At 40.4% G+C, this 17357-nt stretch overlaps 1 protein-coding gene across 4 annotated transcripts in view; it reads left to right on the forward strand.

Moving 5' to 3' along the window:
- The window catches only part of PFKFB1 (6-phosphofructo-2-kinase/fructose-2,6-biphosphatase 1), a 124449-nt gene extending 107765 nt beyond the window's left edge, over positions 1-16684 (forward strand). For all 4 annotated transcript variants that reach the window (XM_004782133.3, XM_004782134.3, XM_004782131.3 and 1 more), the window contains 5 exons: positions 900-1004; positions 12016-12145; positions 14811-14873; positions 15915-15979; positions 16335-16684. In XM_004782133.3, the coding sequence (XP_004782190.1) occupies positions 900-1004; positions 12016-12145; positions 14811-14873; positions 15915-15979; positions 16335-16394 (423 nt within the window). In that variant the 3' untranslated portion in view covers positions 16395-16684. The remainder of the gene's footprint in view (positions 1-899; positions 1005-12015; positions 12146-14810; positions 14874-15914; positions 15980-16334) is intronic.
- The last annotated feature ends 673 nt before the right edge of the window (positions 16685-17357 follow it).

Genomic DNA, 17357 nt, shown 5'->3' on the forward strand with positions numbered 1-17357 from the left:
ACAGACATATACTTCACAGACACATTGACCTGCTATTCTGACATAGAATCCCTTTCAGACACATCTACCAATCAACACCTGCACCGTGCATGCACACACATACACAGTCACAGAGAGACACACTTAGAGATACATATAGACACATTTACCGTAGACACACATGCAGTCTTTGTATATACTTACATCATATGGACGCAGATAGGCATACCATGGATGGAAATGCACAAAATGCAGGTGCATAACCTCAAGCATATTACCACAAATTCACATGACCTCAGGCATAGGCACACAGCTATTCACATATACATCAGAGACATAATCAGAGACCTATACACTCACAGAAACACAGACCACAGACACATTGAGACATACATGGAGAAACAGATCACAGAGACCCTCATGTGAGCATATTCTCAGATGCTCAGACACCCTGTACACACACACACACTCACCAAACACACTACAAAAACTGAGACAAATACACAAACACAAGGCATATGTCTTTAAACATACCAGCATGATACACATACACACAAACACAGTCTCAAATCCTTAAGCCCATATATTTATAAAATACATATTGAAATGTACAATGTACATCTACAAACCTTTTGGGACAATCATAAAGAAACACCATACACAGGTACACACCATATACTCATACTGAACACACCTGTACACATGCACACTCTCTCACATCCATACACTTCATGCGAGCGTGCACACACACACACACACAGACACACAGACACACACACAGACAATAGGCACAAACATAGAGCTGGCTTCACAGAAAATCAAGTGTGTTGCTGTGCCATAATCTTTGGACTCAGAACTATGGTAAAGGCTGTATGGATGTCACCTTGTGAATACATTTATCCCCAAATAATTCTTCTCAGGGTGTCTGTGAGGAGATGACCTATGAGGAAATCCAGGAACACTACCCTGAAGAATTTGCACTACGGGACCAAGATAAATATCGCTACCGCTATCCCAAGGGAGAGGTAAGGTTTGGAGGGATTGCCTGACTCCTAGAACTCCTCCCAGTAACTTCATTCCAACAATGAAAATTGCATAGTTCCCTGGACAGCTTTAGAAGCAGAGCAAAGCATATTTTGTAGCAGCTGCCATCCCACAAAGCACATGATAATCTCGCTCTTGGTTTTCTCTGCTTCACGGCTATCAGCAACGGATACCTCTTTTACTAAAGCTAAAATAATTGCCTCCTTATATCCCATCTGTTTCGGGGGACTTCATCCTAGATTTTGTCTCTGGTATCCTTTCACTAAAGACACCTGAAGTAGTTCAACATACTCCTGTCATTTTATTGCCAAGTTGTCTAAAGATCCAGTCCAGTTAGAGTCTAGAGTGGAACAATGGCTAATAATAGTTTGACCAGATTCTTTGCCACCATATGAACCAGACCATCAGTTCCCTAATTCCCATATCAGGCAGATCCTTATTGCTTTCCACCCAGCAGATTAATTTAGCCAGTTCCACATCTTAAAGTATTTATTAGTCATACTCCATTTTTGATATACATTCCTGGGAACAATTATAAGAAAAGCAGGACACCAAGGAAGGTAAAATAATACATATCCTATGTTGCAAAGCAATTTCACACTTTTATCCTCATCCTCAGAAATGACATTATAAAGTGAGTCTGAGTTTGCCTTAATTTTTCCTTATATATGTTGAGGCTATGTTATTACCTGCATACAGATTTAAAGCAATTATATCTTCTTAGTGAATTGCATATTTCACTAGGAATAATATTTCCCCTAATGTTTCTTCTTGAAAGTGTATTTTATCTAGTATTAATATAGCTGTATCTATCTATCTCTCTGTCTGTTTATCTATCATCTATCTATCTATCTAAATTTATATATATATATGTGTTTTCTAGTTAGTATTTACCTAGTTCATCTTTATTAATTTACTTTCAATTTCTCTGGGGTTTTTTGTTTTAGGTTTCTTGTAAAGAGAATATAATTGATTTTTTAGAAGACTTATCTATTTTATCTTAGAGACATAGAGATCATGAGCAGGGGGAGGGGAGAAGGCAAGGAAAAGAGAGAGGAAGAGAAGACTCCTCACTGAACGTGGAGACCAACACAGGGCTCAATCCAATGAACCAAAGATCATGAACTGAGCCAAAATCAAGAGTCAGATGCAAAACTGACCGAACCACCTAGGTGTCCCAGCTTTTGTTGTTTTTAATACAATGTGAAAATATTTGTCTTTTAAATTGTAATTCTGATACCTTTACTTTTATTATAATTACTGATTTAATTGAGCTTATTTCTATTCTCTTATTTTGAGATTTTTTTTCTGAAACTTTATGCTTAGTTTATATTTCTCTTTTTCTCCCTTCTCTAAATTTCTGCTCCTGAGATTTTGCATCTATTTAAGTTATATAATGTTTCATTCTTTTTTTTTAAATTTTTTAAATTCAATTTAATTAACATGCTCCACATTATCAGTTTCAGAGGTAGAATTCAGTAATTAATCAGTTGCATAAAACACCCAGTGCTCATTACTTCAAGTGACCTCTTAATGTCCATTACCCAGTTACCCCATCCCCCCCACCTGCCCTCCAGCAACCCTCAGTTTATTTCCTACAGTTAAGAGTCTCTTATAGTTTGTCTCCCTCTCTGGTTCCTCTTATTTTATTTTTCTCTCCCTTCCCCTATGTTCATCTGTTTTGTCTGTTTAATTCTACATATGAATGAAATCCTATGGTATTTGTCATTCTTTGAATTATTTCACTCAGCTTAATACCCTCTACTTCCAACCACATCATTGCAAATTGCAAGATTTCATTTTTTGGTGGCTGAGTAATATTCCATTGTATATACCACATCTTCTGTATCCATTCATCTGTAGAAGGACATCTGTGCTCTTTTCATATTTTGGCAACTGTGGACATTGCTGCTATAAACATTGGGGTTCATGAGCCCCTTTGAATCACTATCTTTATATCCTTAGGATAAATACCTCAGAGTGCAACTGGTGTATCACAGGGTAGCTCTGTTTTTAACATTTTGAGAAACCTCCATACTGTTTTCCAGAGTGGCTACACCAGTTTGCGTTTCCACCAAAAGTGTAAGAGGATTCTCCTTTCTCCACATCCTCACCAACATCTGTTGATTCCTCAGTTGTTAATTTTAGCCATTCTGACAGGTGTGAGGCAGTATCTCATTGTGGGTTTGATTTGTATTTCCCTAGTGGCTAGTGATGTGGAGAATTTTTTCATGTGTCTATTAGCCATTTATAAGTCTTCTTTGGAGAAATGTCTTTTCATGTCTTCTGCCCATTTCTTGACTGGGTTTTTTTTTTTTTTTTGGAAGTTGAGTTTGATAAGTTCTTTAGAGATTTTGGATATCATCCCTTTATCTGATGAGACATTTGACAATATCTTCTCCCATTCCGTAGGCTCCTTTTAGTTTTGTTGACTGTTTCTTTTGATGTGTGGAAGCTTTTCATGCTGATGAAATCCCAATACTTCATTTTTGCTTTTGTTTCCTTTGTCTTTGAAGCCATGTTGTGCAAGATGTTGGATGGGATGGGAAAAGAGGTTGCTGTCTGTGTTCTTCTCTAGAATTTTGATGGATTCTTGTCTCACACTTACATATTTCATTCATTTGGAATTGACTTTTGTTTATGGTGTAAGAAAGTGGTCCTGTTTCATTCCTCTGCATGTGGCTATCCAATTTTCCCAACACCATTTTTTGCAGAGACTGTCTTTTTTTTCATTGGATATTCTTTCCTGCTTTGTCAAAGATTATTTGATCATAGAGTTGGAGAACCATTTCTGGGGTCTCTATGCTGTTCTATTGGTCTATGTGTCTGTTTTTGTGCCAGTACTATAGTGTCCTGATTATTACAGCTTTGTAATACAGCTTGAAATCCAGAATAGTGATGTCACCAGCTTTGGTTTTGTTTTGCAACATTCCTTTAGCTATTCAGGGTCTTTTCTGGTTCCATACAAATATCAGGATTGTTTGTTCCAGCTCTATGCTGATCATATTCTGACAAAGATTGCTTTGAAAGTGTAAATTGCTTTGGGTAGCATAGACATTTTAACAATATTTGTTCTTCCAATTTGTGAGCATGGATGTTTTTCCATTTCTTTTTCTCTTCCTCAATTTCTTTTATAAGTGTCATATTGTTTTCAGAATACAGATACTTATTTCTTTGATTAGGTTTATTTCAGGTAGCTTATACTTTTTGTTGCAATCATAATTGGAATCAATTCCTTGATTTCCCTTTTTTCAGCTTCATTTTTAGTGTATAGAAATGCAGCTGACTTCTGTGCTTTGATTTTATATCCTGCCACATTGCTGAATCCCTGTATCAGTTCTGGGAATTTTTGGAAGGGGAAAGCATTCTGGGTTTTCTACATAGAGTATCATGTTGATGGCAAAGAGTGAAAGTTGCTGATTTGGATGGCTTTTATTTCTTTTTGTTGTCGCTTGCTGAGGCTAGAACTTCCAGTACAATGTTGAACAAGCGTGGTGAGAGAGGACATCCCTGACTTGCTCTTGACCTTAGGAGAAAAGCTCTCAGTTTTTCCCCATTGAGGATGATATTCGCTATGGGGTTTTCATATACAGTTTTTTATGATACTGATGTGTGTTTCTTCTTTCCCTACACTGCAAAGAGTTTTTAACAAGAAGGATGCTTTTTTTTTTTTTTTTGCATCTATTGAGAGGATCATACGGTTCATTTCTTTTCTTTTGTTAATGTGTTATCACATTGATTGATTTGCAGATGTTGAACCACACATGAAGCCCAGGAATAAATCCCACCTGGTCATGATGAATAATCCTTTTGATGTACTGTTGGATCCTATTAGCTAGTATCTTGGTGAGAATTTTGGCATGCATGTTCATCAGAGATATTGGTCTCTAATTCTCTTTTTGAGTGAGGTCTTTGTTTGGTTTGGTGATCAAAGTAATGCTGCCATCATAGAATGAGTTTGAAAGTTTTCTTTCCATTTCTATTCTTTGAAAGAACTTCAGAAGAATATGTATTAATATTTTTTTAAGATTTTATTTATTTATTTGACATACAGAGATCACAAGTAGGCAGAGAGACAGGCAGAGAGGGGGCGGGGAAGCAAGCTCCCCACCAAGCAAATAGCCCAATGTGGGACTCGATCTCAGGACCCTGGGATCATGACCTGAGCTGAAAGCAGAGGCTTTAACCCACTGAGCCACCCAAGTGCCCCTAATTTTTTAAATGTTTCATAGAATTTCCCTGGGAGACCATCCGGTCCTGGACTCTTGTTTTTTGGGAGATGTTTTTTTTTTTTTAATATAATTTTTTATTTTTTATAAACATATATTTTTATCCCCAGGGGTACAGGTCTGTGAATCACCAGGTTTACACACTTCGCAGCACTCACCAAAGCACATACCCTCCCCAATGTCCATAATCCCACCCCCTTCTCCCAAACCCCCTCCCCCCAGCAACCCTCAGTTTGTTTTGTGAGATTAAGAGTCACTTACGGTTTGTCTCCATCCCAATCCCATCTTCTTTCATTTATTCTTCTCATACCCACTTAAGCCACCATGTTGCAACACCACTTCCTCATATCAGGGAGATCATATGATAGTTGTCTTTCTCTGCCTGACTTATTTCGCTAAGCATGATACGCTCTAGTTCCATCCATGTTGTCGCAAATGGCAAGATTTCATTTCTTTTGATGGCTGCATAGTATTCCATTGTGTATATATACCACATCTTCTTGATCCATTCATCTGTTGATGGACATCTAGGTTCTTTCCATAGTTTGGCTATTGTGGACATTGCTGCTATAAACATTCGAGTACACATGCCCCTTTGGATCACTACGTTTGTATCTTTAGGGTAAATACCCAATAGTGCAATTGCTGGGTCATAGGGCAGTTCTATTTTCAACATTTTGAGGAACCTCCATGCTGTTTTCCAGAGAGGTTGCACCAGCTTGCATTCCCACCAATAGTGTAGGAGGGTTCCCCTTTCTCCACATCCTCGCCAGCATCTGTCATTTCCTGACTTGTTGATTTTAGCCATTCTGACTGGTGTGAGGTGATATCTCATTGTGGTTTTGATTTGTATTTCCCTGATGCCAAGTGATATGGAGCACTTTTTCATGTGTCTGTTTGCCATCTGGATGTCTTCTTTGCAGAAATGTCTGTTCATGTCCTCTGCCCATTTCTTGATTGGATTATTTGTTCTTTGGGTGTTGAGTTTGCTAAGTTCTTTATAGATTCTGGACACTAGTCCTTTATCTGATATGTCGTTTGCAACATTGGGAGATGTTTTTATAACTACTTTAGTTTCTTTAATAGTTATGAGTCTGTTATGATTTCCTATTTCTTCCTGATTCAGTTTTGGCACTTTATATGTTTCTAGGAATCCACCCATTTCTTCCAGATAGACTAATTTGTTGGCATATTGTTGCTCATAATATGTTCTTATAATTGTCTGTACTTCCTTGGTGTTGGTTGTGATCTCTCCTCTTTCATTCATGATTTTATTTATTTGGGTCATTTCTCTTTTCTTTTTTTAAACATCTTTATTTTATTTTTTTCAGTGTTCCAAGATTCATTGTTTATGTACCACACCCAGTGCTCCATGCAATATGTTCTTTTCTTTTTCATAAGTTTGGCTAGATGTTTATCAATCTTATTAATTCTTTCAAAGAACCAGCTCCTATTTTCATTGATCTGTTCTTTTTTTTTTTTAATTCAATTTTCTATCACTGAATTCTGCTTTAATTTTATTAGTTCTAGTTTTCTGCTTGGTATAGGTTTTATTTGCTGTTCTTTTTTCCAGCTCTACTAGTTATAAGGTTAGGTTTTCTCTTTGAGACTTTTCTTGCCTCTTGAGAAAGGCCTGTATTGCTATGCACTTCTCTCTTCCTACTGCTTTTGCTGCATCCCAAAGGTTTTAAAGTGTAATGTTTTAACTTTCATTTGCTTCTATGTATTTTTTAAGTATTCTTTAATTTCCTGGTAACCATTCATTCTTTTGTAGGATGTTCTTTAACCTCCATGTATCTGTGGTCCTTCCAATTTTTTTCTAGTGATTGACTTTATGTTTCATAGCGTTATGGTCTGAAAATATGCATGGTATGATCTCATGTACCAGTTGAGGCCTGATGTGTGACCCAGTGGGTAATCTATTCTGGAGAATGTTCCATGTGCACTTGAAAAGAATATGTGTTCTGGTGCTTTAGGATGAAATGCTCTGAATATATCTGTGAAGTCCCTCTGGTCCTGTATGTCATTCAAAGCCCTTGTTTCCTTGTTGATCTTCTGCTTAGATGATCTCTCCATTGTTGTGAGTGGGATTTTAATGTCCCCTATCACTATTGTATTATTATCAGTGAGTTTTCTAAATTTTGTTAATTAATTCCTTTATATATTTGGCTGCTCCCAAGTTAGGTGCATAAGTATTTACAATTGTTAGATCTTCTTATTGGATAGGCCCCTTTATTATGATACAGTGCCCTTCTTCATCTCTTCTAACAGTCTTTGTTTTAAAATCTAGTTATCTAGTTATCTAAGGATGATTCTTATAACTTTCTTTTGATGTCCATTAGCATGATAAATTGTTCTCCACCCCCTCACTTTTAATATGGAGGTGACTTTTGTTCTAAAATGAGTCTCTTGTAGGCAGTGTATCAGTGGGTCTTTTTTTTTAATCTATTCTGATACTCTATGGCTTTTTTTAAGATTTCATTTATTTATTTGACAGATAGAGTTCACAAGTAGACAGAGAGAGAGAGAGAGAAGAGGAAGCAGGCTCCCTGCTGAACAGAGAGCCTGATGTGGGGCTCGATCCCAGGACCCTGGGATTATGACCCAAGCTGAAGGCAGAGGCTTTAACCCACGGAGCCACCCAGGTGCTCATAGAGCCCCTACTCTATGGCTTTTGATTGAAGCATGTAGGCCATTTCATTCAGAGTAATTGTTGAAAAATATGAATTTAGTATCATTGTAAAGTGGTACTGTCTGGTCGCAGTTTCTGTAGGGTGTCTCTGTTCTTTTCTGATCTTTGTTAGTTTAGAGCTCTCTCTTCTTTTAAAGGATCCCTTTTAATATTTCTTGCAAGGCTAGTTTAGGATTGAGGTTTAGAGGGAGAGCTTGAGCAAGTGAGAAAAGGGGCATAAGGAGAAAATCTTCAAGCAGACTTCCTGTTGATCATGAAGCCTGACTTAGGGCTCCATCTCATGACCTGTGAGATCACAATCTGAGCCAAAACCAAGAGTCAGATTCTTAACTGACTGAGCCACCCAGTTCCTTCTGGTCTTGGAAACACTTTATCTCTTCTTTTAATCTCAATAATAGCTTTGCTAGATAAAGTATTCTTAGCTGCATATTTTTCCCATTTAGCATGTTGAATATTTCCTTCTTCTGCTTCCTGGCCTACCAGGTCTCTGTAGACAGGTCTGCTGGTAACCTTAGTATCTTTTGCCCCTAGCTGTTTTTAGAATTGTCTCTTTATCTTTTGTCCCTAGCTGTTTTCAGAATTATCTCTTTATCTTTACATTTTGTAAGTTTCACTATGATATGTTGTAGTGTTGACTTTTTGTTGATTTTGAGAAGAGTTCTCTGTGAATCTTGCCCTGGAGTGCTTGTTTCCTTCCCCAGATTAGGGAAGTTCTTAGATATAATTTGTTCAAATAAGACTTCCGTCCCTTCCCCCCCACACACACATTTTTCTCCTGGGACTCCTATAACACAGATATTATTGTGGTTTCTGGAATCAATGAGTTCCCTAAGTCTACCTTCATGATCTACTAGGTTTCTTTCCAGATTCATTATTTTCCATAATTTTATCTTCTATAAAACCTATTCTCTCATCTGCTTCTTCAATGCTCATTGTCATTATATCCAGTCGGTTTTACATCTCAGTTATAGCACTTTTTTGTTTCAGCCTGACTAGCTTTGGGGTCCTTTGTCTCTGTAGCAAGGTGTTTTGTTGTTGTTGTTTGTTTGTTTTGTTTTGTTCTGTTTTTGTATCTTCCATGCTTCTTTCAAGTCCAGCTAGTAGTTTTATGAGTGTCCTAAATTATTGTTCAGATGTATTGCTTATATTAGCTTTTAGCAAGTTCCTGGTTGTGGTTTCTTCTTGAATGTTCTTTTGGGGAGAGTTTCTCCACCTTGTCATTTTGGCTATGTTTCTGTCTTTTGTGTGTTATATTTCCTGTATCTGAAAGTAATATTAAGTTAAAGAGTGATCATACAATGCCCAGGGTTTGGCACTTCAAGAAGTGTTTCTAATATATGGTATGTGCACTCTGTTACTGTGTTTTGGCTGTTCTTTCCCACTGGTCAGTCCTCTGCAGAGTTCCTCCTTGCTTGCAGTGGGGAATGTTTGGACTTTTAGATTCGCTTTATTTTTATTGAAATAGGCCTGTACAGCTTTTTCCCTCCAATTGTAGAAATCCTTATTCCAATACTCAGATCCGTTTCCTGGGTGTTCCAAGGGATTTGACCTCCATACAGCTGTGCCCAGGGTCCCCATACTTTGCCATCTTAACACCTCCCCTCATCACCACTGTCTTCTGGCTTCTGATGGAGCTAAAAAGTCTCTAGTCAGTCTAATTGTTGTTTACCTTCTTTGTGGCTGCTATTAAGATCTTTGCATCTTCATTGATTTTATGTTCTAATCTATTTAATTTTTTTATGTTATTTTGCTTGTGATTATTTAGACTTCCTGAATCTGAGGATTGAATTCTTCATTAATTCTAGAACCTCTCAGACATTATGGCTTCATCCCTTTTTCATATAATCTCTATTATCTCCTTCTGGAAATAAAACTGAATGTGTGTTTATCCTGTCCCTATCCTTTGCTTTTTAACTTCTTATTTTTAATGACTTTGTTGCATTCTGAGTAATTTCTTCAGCTTTATCTTCCAAATCACTATTTCTTAAATTGTATCTAATCTTTCATTCACCCGGTTCATTTAGTTTTCATTTTTAATAAATGTATTTCTTTTTTTTAATTAAATTTATTTCTTTTCAGCATAACAGTATTCATTATTTTTTCACCACACCCAGTGCTCCATGCATTCCATGCCCTCTATAATACCCACCACCTGGTGCCCCAACCTCCCACACCCCTGCCACTTCAAACCCCTCAGACTGTTTTTCAGAGTCCATAGTCTCTCATGATTCACCTCCCCTTTCAATTTCCCCCAACTCCCTTCTCCTCTCTAACTCCCCATGTCCTCCATGCTATTTGTTATGCTCCACAAATAAGTGAGACCATATGATAATTGGCTCTCTCTGCTTGACTTATTTCACTCAGCATAATCTCTTCCAGTCCCGTCCATGTTGCTACAAAAGTTGGGTATTCGTCCTTTCTGATGAAGGCATAATACTCCTTAGTGTATATGAACCACATTTTCCTTATCCATTCATCTGTTCAAGGGCATCTTGGTTTTTTCCATAGTTTGGCGACCATGGCCATTGCTGCTATAAACATTGGGGTACAGACGGCCCTTCTTTTCACTACATCTGTATCTTTGGGGTAAATACCCAGTAGTGCAATTGCAGGGCCATAGGGAAGTTCTATTTTTAATTTCTTGAAGAATCTCCACACTGTTCTCCAAAGAGGCTGCACCAACCTGCATTCCCACCAACAATGAAAGAGGGTCCCCTTTCTCCACATCCCCTCCAACACATGTTGTTTCCTGCCTTGTTAATTTTGGCAATTCTAACTGGTGTAAGGTGATATCTCAATGTGGTTTTAATTTGAATCTCCCTGATGGCTAGTGATGATGAACACTTTTTCATGTGTCCGATAGCCATTTGTATGTCTTCATTGGAGAAGTGTCTGTTCATATCTTCTGCCCATTTTTTAATATGATTGCCTGTTTTGTGTGTGTTGAGTTTGAGGAGTTCATTATAGATCCTGGATATCAACCTTTTGTCTGTACTGTCATTTGCAAATAACTTCTCCCATTCCATGGGTTGCCTCTTTGTTTTTTTGATTGTTTCCTTTGCTGTGCAGAAGCTTTTGATTTTGATGAAGTCCCAAAAGTTTATTATCACTTTTGTTTCCTTTGCCTTTGGAGACATAAATGTATTTCTTATTTCTAGAAATTCCATTAGTTTTTTTCCAAATCTACATCATATATTTAATGGCATCTTATTTCTTTCTCTCATTTTTGTCTCTTTTATTTCTTTATGAATTTCAAACATATTTATTTTTATATTTATTTATTTTTATTGTGTTAAGCTAGCCAACATATAGTACATTAGTTTTTTTTTTTTAAGATTTTTTATTTATTTATTTGACAGAGAGAGACCACAAGTAGGCAGAGAGGCAGGCAGAGAGAGAGGAGGAGGCAGGCTCCCCGCAGAGCAGAGAGCCCGATATGGGGCTCGATCCCAGGACCCTGAGATCATGACCTGAGCCGAAGGCAGAGGCCTTAACCCACTGAGCCACCCAGGTGCCCAGTACATTAGTTTTTGATGTAGTGTTCAATGATTCATTAGTTGTGTATAACACCCAGTGCTCATCACAACATGTACCCTCCTTAATACCTATCACCCAGTTACTCCATTCCCCCACTCCCTCCCCTCTGTAATCCTCAATTTGTTTCCCAGGTTCCATTTGCATCACACGGATGGAACTGGAGAGGATTATGCTAAGTGAAATAAATCAAGCAGAGAAAGTCATTTATCACATGGTTTCATTCATATGTGGAACATAAGGAATAGCACAGAGGACCACAGGGGAAGGGAGGAAAAACTGAATGGGAAAAAAATCTAGGAATTTTATATTAAGAAGTTTTATTATTATTGTTATTTGGTCAACTGTGTTGAATGCTCTCAGTTAGTAGATGAGAAACTAAGACGCTAGAAAAGAAGTGAGTGGTCTAAGATCATACTACTGGGTCAACGACTGAACTAGTGACAGAACCAACTTTTCCTAATTCATAGTCCTGGGTTCTTCTGTGGGCAGATCTACTCATCTCCCTTTTTTTCCCAAATATTCTGTCATTTTTAGTCCTATGAGGATCTGGTTCAGCGTCTGGAGCCAGTTATAATGGAGTTAGAACGGCAGGAAAATGTACTGGTGATCTGTCATCAGGCTGTCATGCGGTGCCTCCTGGCCTATTTCCTGGATAAGAGTTCAGGTACCACTCTCCTATCTGTTCTTAGCATAGGAAACTATATATGATTTGGGACCCTGACACCAGCAGTCTGTGGTTTATACCTTAGTGGTTAAGAGCACAGTATTCAGAACAAGAATGCTTGAGGTCAAATTCTTGCTCTGTTACATACTAGCTTTGACAAATTATTTTAGCTTCTCTGGCCTCAATTTCCTCATCTGTAAAATGGAGAGAACAATAATGAAGTTTGAATAAATTAACATATGTAAAAAGTTTAGGACAGTTTATGATACAAAGTATGGGCTATATAAGGGTCAGCTGCTGTTTTTAGTATTAGTATTATTCTGAGTTAATGTTTTCAAAGCCAACCTAACAGTATGCATCAACCTGAAAAAGCAGAGACACTACTCTGAAACAAGCTGTCATTGGGTGGTAATGGGACCTTTTGTTGCCTCATGATCCTAACTGTATGTTTCTGTCTTTGCTGTGGGGATGATTTCTCCCAAGATAGTGATATTTTCATTTTATGTTTTTAAATTATAATTTCATTTTAAAAGATATCTAGACATTGTAATTAATAGAGTATCTATACCCTAACAACATACGGTGAACTGCAGACTTGGGCAGGGAGCTTGGCAAGGGACTGTTATGTCACTCTTTGGTTTTAAAGTCCATATCTGATATGGATGTTGAAGTATTAGCATCTCCAGGATACTGTGAAGGTATGTGAGGACCTTTCAAAGTTATACTTGAAAGTTATATTGTGCAATGTCCTGCAGACTCAAATCTTCTCTACTATGCTAGTTTCCAAGTAAAGAACACTTGTAATATGGAGTCATCCAAAATTGAAACCCAGGAAACTTGAGAACTTGACATTGGTCAGATCATTTCCTCTGCCTGGTCCTCAGTCTCCTCACTGGAAAAGGGCATGGGGTTTGGGGTGAGGGTTCCTGTGCTACTAGATTCCTGAAAACTTCCAATCTCTATTGCTCAGTACTGTCTTTGAGACTGTGAGACAAGCACTGTAACCCTGACTGTGCAGATGAGGAAATGAAGGCTCTGAGAGGTGAAGTGACCTACTGAAGGTCATGGGGCTCAGAGGGCAGGGAGAGGTGTCAAACTCAGTTTCTTTCCAGAGAACCCCCACCTCAGATGTGTAGATTGAGGGAGGAGCACATGCACCTGTCATTCTCACACTGCTTTACCACTTCTGCCTTCTTTCATGCACAGACCACACCAGCTGCCCTCAGCTGCCCCCCAGCTGCCCTGGAAGCTGGGTTAGGCAGTGCTAGGTACATGTTTTTACTCCTGTTACTTAGTGAGGAAATTTGAGGCCCAGAGAGATGATATGACTCAGAAAGCAGACCCACAGGACCTCAGAGCTGGAGAACCCTCAGAGTATATCTAGCCCAATCCTGTGCTGTGAGAGGTGGGAACTCTTAGGGGCAGAGAAAGAAAAGTTTGGGCCAAGATTACTTTTCCAAGTGGTAGCAGAGCAAGTCAGAGACCACAGGCAAGTCACTTCCCTTCTCTGAGTCCATCCTGTCACATGTGTCATGGGGAACAGTAACCCCTGAAGAGTATCAACAAGGGTGGAATGAAACCTTGTACCCAAAGCATTGGGCCCCAGGGCCTGATAATGGTGATGACAAAGACAAGAAGGAGCAAGATGGATGCCCAGGATATCGTCAAACCTGATGTCTCAGGAGGCTGAGAGGGTGGTGGTGGCTTTAAGAAAGGGTGAACCCTGGGGACAGGGAAGCCATGAGGGGTTTGATTTTGGCTCAGTGAAGGGAGATGGAAAGTGGTAAGGGCAGCCTGGGTGGGAGAGAGTGGCTGTTGTTGGAGAGTGGTGAGAGATGGGGGTGTCATTCCCATGACACTGTGAGCCCCTCCATGGCCGTAGCAGCTGGCTACAGTGGTCAGAGCATGTGTTTAGCCTCAGAGGGTCTTAAGTTCAAGTCCCAATGCTGCCACTTCCTGACTGTGACATAGGAAAAGTGTCTTTCCTCTCAGAGCCATAGTTTCCTCATCCATGGAATGGGCCTGATCATCTCCTCCTCTCAGGGATGTCTAATAAATGAAAAACTAGGCTTATACAAGAAATGGTATATGAAAATTCAGAACAATTTTATGAACAATAGTCAACTAGAAACCAGTTAATCAAGAAATGCTTACCCATCATGTGTGAGAGGTGTCCGAAAGCAAAGGCCTTGGCTGGAGAGAAAACTATGGGAGATGCCAAGGTACGTATATACATTTCCAAGGGCCCTGGCACATAACAAGCTCTCAGAAAACACTTGCCAAGAATCATCTGTGGACCTTCATGTTAGAAGAGCTTGTGGAAGGCATTAGGCTTTGGTCAGAAGGGAGGTCTGTCTTAGTATCATGCTTGCTCTGTGAGTGAGGAGATAGGCCACATCTCAGATAATGAGCCTGTCCCTCCTAGGTAACTCACAGTCTGCTCACATTCCCCAGGGTCTTCCTTCCTCTCTGCTCTAGAGACAACCTTTCTGCATTCTTTCTCACAACTACCCACTCTGTTCTCAACATTGTCCACTGCAGAGTGTGGGGGAGTGTGACCCTGATGAAGCTGACCATAAGGAAGGGGGTATGGCAGAAGAGGCCTGAGGAGATGGTACCCTCCCCAGTACCTTGTCTGTGATGGCTACTTTCTCCTCCTTTCCAGATGAGCTGCCATATCTCAAGTGTCCTTTGCACACAGTGCTTAAACTCACACCTGTGGCTTATGGTGAGTGCTCCCAACCTCATCTGAAGAAAGACATATAGAGGGCATGAACATGCTTTCAGTGCATACCATTTGCCTAGCAGAGTCCTGGGGGAAGTTTCTTGGGTGAGTAATTGGATGTCCTGGTGAAGGAAGAATTGGCAATAATAGGGTAAGGCAGGGAAGAACTGGTATGGTCTCTAAATCCAGGGCCTGTCCTCAACTTTCTCTGGCTCTACCAAAGCACTAAGCCTGGTCCCCAAAGGGGATCAGAGGAGTAAGTGTAGGTTGGGCCAGATTGAAGAAAGTTCAGAGACTGACCTGGTAAGTTTAGACTATCTCTTGGGACATTAGTTTGCTATGAAATATTTATGAGCAGGGGAGAGAAAGACTCAAATATCTTCTGGGGTGTGAATAGGGAAGAGAGTGCACTGAAGCCCAAAGTAGTTTGCAATCCACAGGGATGGAGCTAAGGGGGGGTTTCCATAGGCATTGGACCTCCTCTGATAGCCCCCATGCCCCAGAGTGATACCACTCCTTTTTATTCAGGCTCTCAGAACTCCTTTGTGACCTTCCACATCTCTGTTGTTTCCATAACCATTTTTGTCCTCTAAAAAAACTTTACCTTGGACTGATTGCCCCAAGGCAGTGGCCCCAGGACTCTTTGAGCACTTCAGCACTTAGCACAGCTTAGGAGGTCCACAGGGCTCCATCACTATTATATAGATTAGATTGCTGTCTCACAGAGTACAAGAGCTGGGGGAGTCCCCAGAGATCATCTATTCCCATCTCCTTCCCATTATCAGTTGAGCAACTGAAGCTCAGAGAACATTGAGACTATTAGGGGCAGCTGGGAGAACATCCCATTAGCTTCTCTTAGACCTGGTGTCTTCCCCATACAACACACAGCTGGTCTATAGTCCCCTCCCTACAGAACAGTCACAATCTTCACACAGTGTGGAGCTCAGGGTATAGGTAGTGATGGGTGAGGGAGCAAATGACAGCTCAGGGAAGATCTGTACTTAACCTTGGGGACTTATGGATGGACTGGTTGTTCTTTCTGAGGCTGCAAAGTGGAGTCCATCTACCTGAACGTGGAAGCCGTAAACACACATCGGGAGAAACCTGAGGTAGGTGAGGGACTCTGTGGCCTAAGCTAGCACATGGTGAAAGAGCCAACCCACACAGAAATACCACCCCAATCCCACAGAGCTTGGGTGTTTCATACCAACAGGTAGAATAACCAGCATCCAGAAATGCAGGAACCATGGCCCAGGCCTGAGGTGCCAAAGAGATACAAGACTAGAACAACCCCTACCCCAAAGTCCTCAGGTTGAAATTCCCTAGAGGCTTGCCTGAGAAAAGGGTCAGGATCCAGGCCTGGCTGAAGGAGGGGAGCCTGTCAGTGAGGACAAGAGTCAGGGGAGTGTCGGGATCTCCACAGGGCTGGCTCATTCCTATTAATCCTGGGCTCTCTCCTCTCAGAATGTGGACATCACCCGAGAACCTGAGGAAGCTCTGGACACTGTCCCTGCCCACTACTGAGCCTTTTTCAAGAAGTCAAACCGCCTTAGCTCTATCTCTCACCTTTAAGAGCTTCTATCCTTGCACTTCTTTTACCTTAAGACCCTGGACTTTGCCTACAGGTCTTGATTTCTAGCTACAACAAAGGAGCTCTGTAGTTCTGAATAAAACTTTTCCTTTCTTAATTACCAAACCCTTATCAATAAAGACTTTTTTTGCTGCCTATAAAAAGGGAGAAGGGGGCGCCTAGGTGGCTCAGTGGGTTAAAGCCTCTACCTTCAGCTCAGGTCATGATCCCAGGGTCCTTGGATCGAGCCCCACATTGGGCTCTCTGCTCAGCAGGGAGCCCGCTTCCCCCTCTCTCTGACTGCCTCTCTGCTTACTTGTAATCTCTGTCAAATAAATAAATAAATCTTTTTTTAAAAAGGTGGGGGGAGATGAAGTCATTGTAAGTCTTCTCCCACAAGAGCTTAAGATCCCAATCTTGTGAAATGCCTCTGGTACTGTGGGGTGTTGAATGGATGAGGGCTTCCTAGAGGGAAGGGTTCTGGGGTAGCACCTCTCAACATGAGGGAGGAGATAAGTCTCTGTGAGTACGTATGGCCCTTGCTCTTTGGTATGCAGCATGGCTGAGGACCAGGCACCTTCATTTGTACACTCAGAAGAATCTGTACCTGGACCACAGTGTTCCTCTCTTCTCTAACTCCTGTTGCCATCCTGAGTGATTTAACAGTTCATACAAATTATCCAAATAATAACCTGGCCTCCAAGTTCCCTGACCCCCTCAACTCCAGTGATCAGTTCCCCCTCAGCCATCCACTCCATGGGTCTTGGCATCATCTAGACATCCTGCCCCCAGTACAACTGCTTAAATACAAGGATCCCACTATCTGACCTCTGGTCCCTAGTCCTTACAACTCTGTGTCATCTACAGGATCCCTAGAAGCATGGCTCCCACATAGTGGGCATGTGTGTAGTATTTCT

This window comes from Mustela putorius, unplaced genomic scaffold, assembly GCF_011764305.1.
Source record: "Mustela putorius furo isolate JIRA1106 unplaced genomic scaffold, ASM1176430v1.1 tig00537339_pilon_pilon_pilon, whole genome shotgun sequence".
Classification (NCBI taxonomy): Eukaryota; Metazoa; Chordata; class Mammalia; order Carnivora; family Mustelidae; genus Mustela; species Mustela putorius.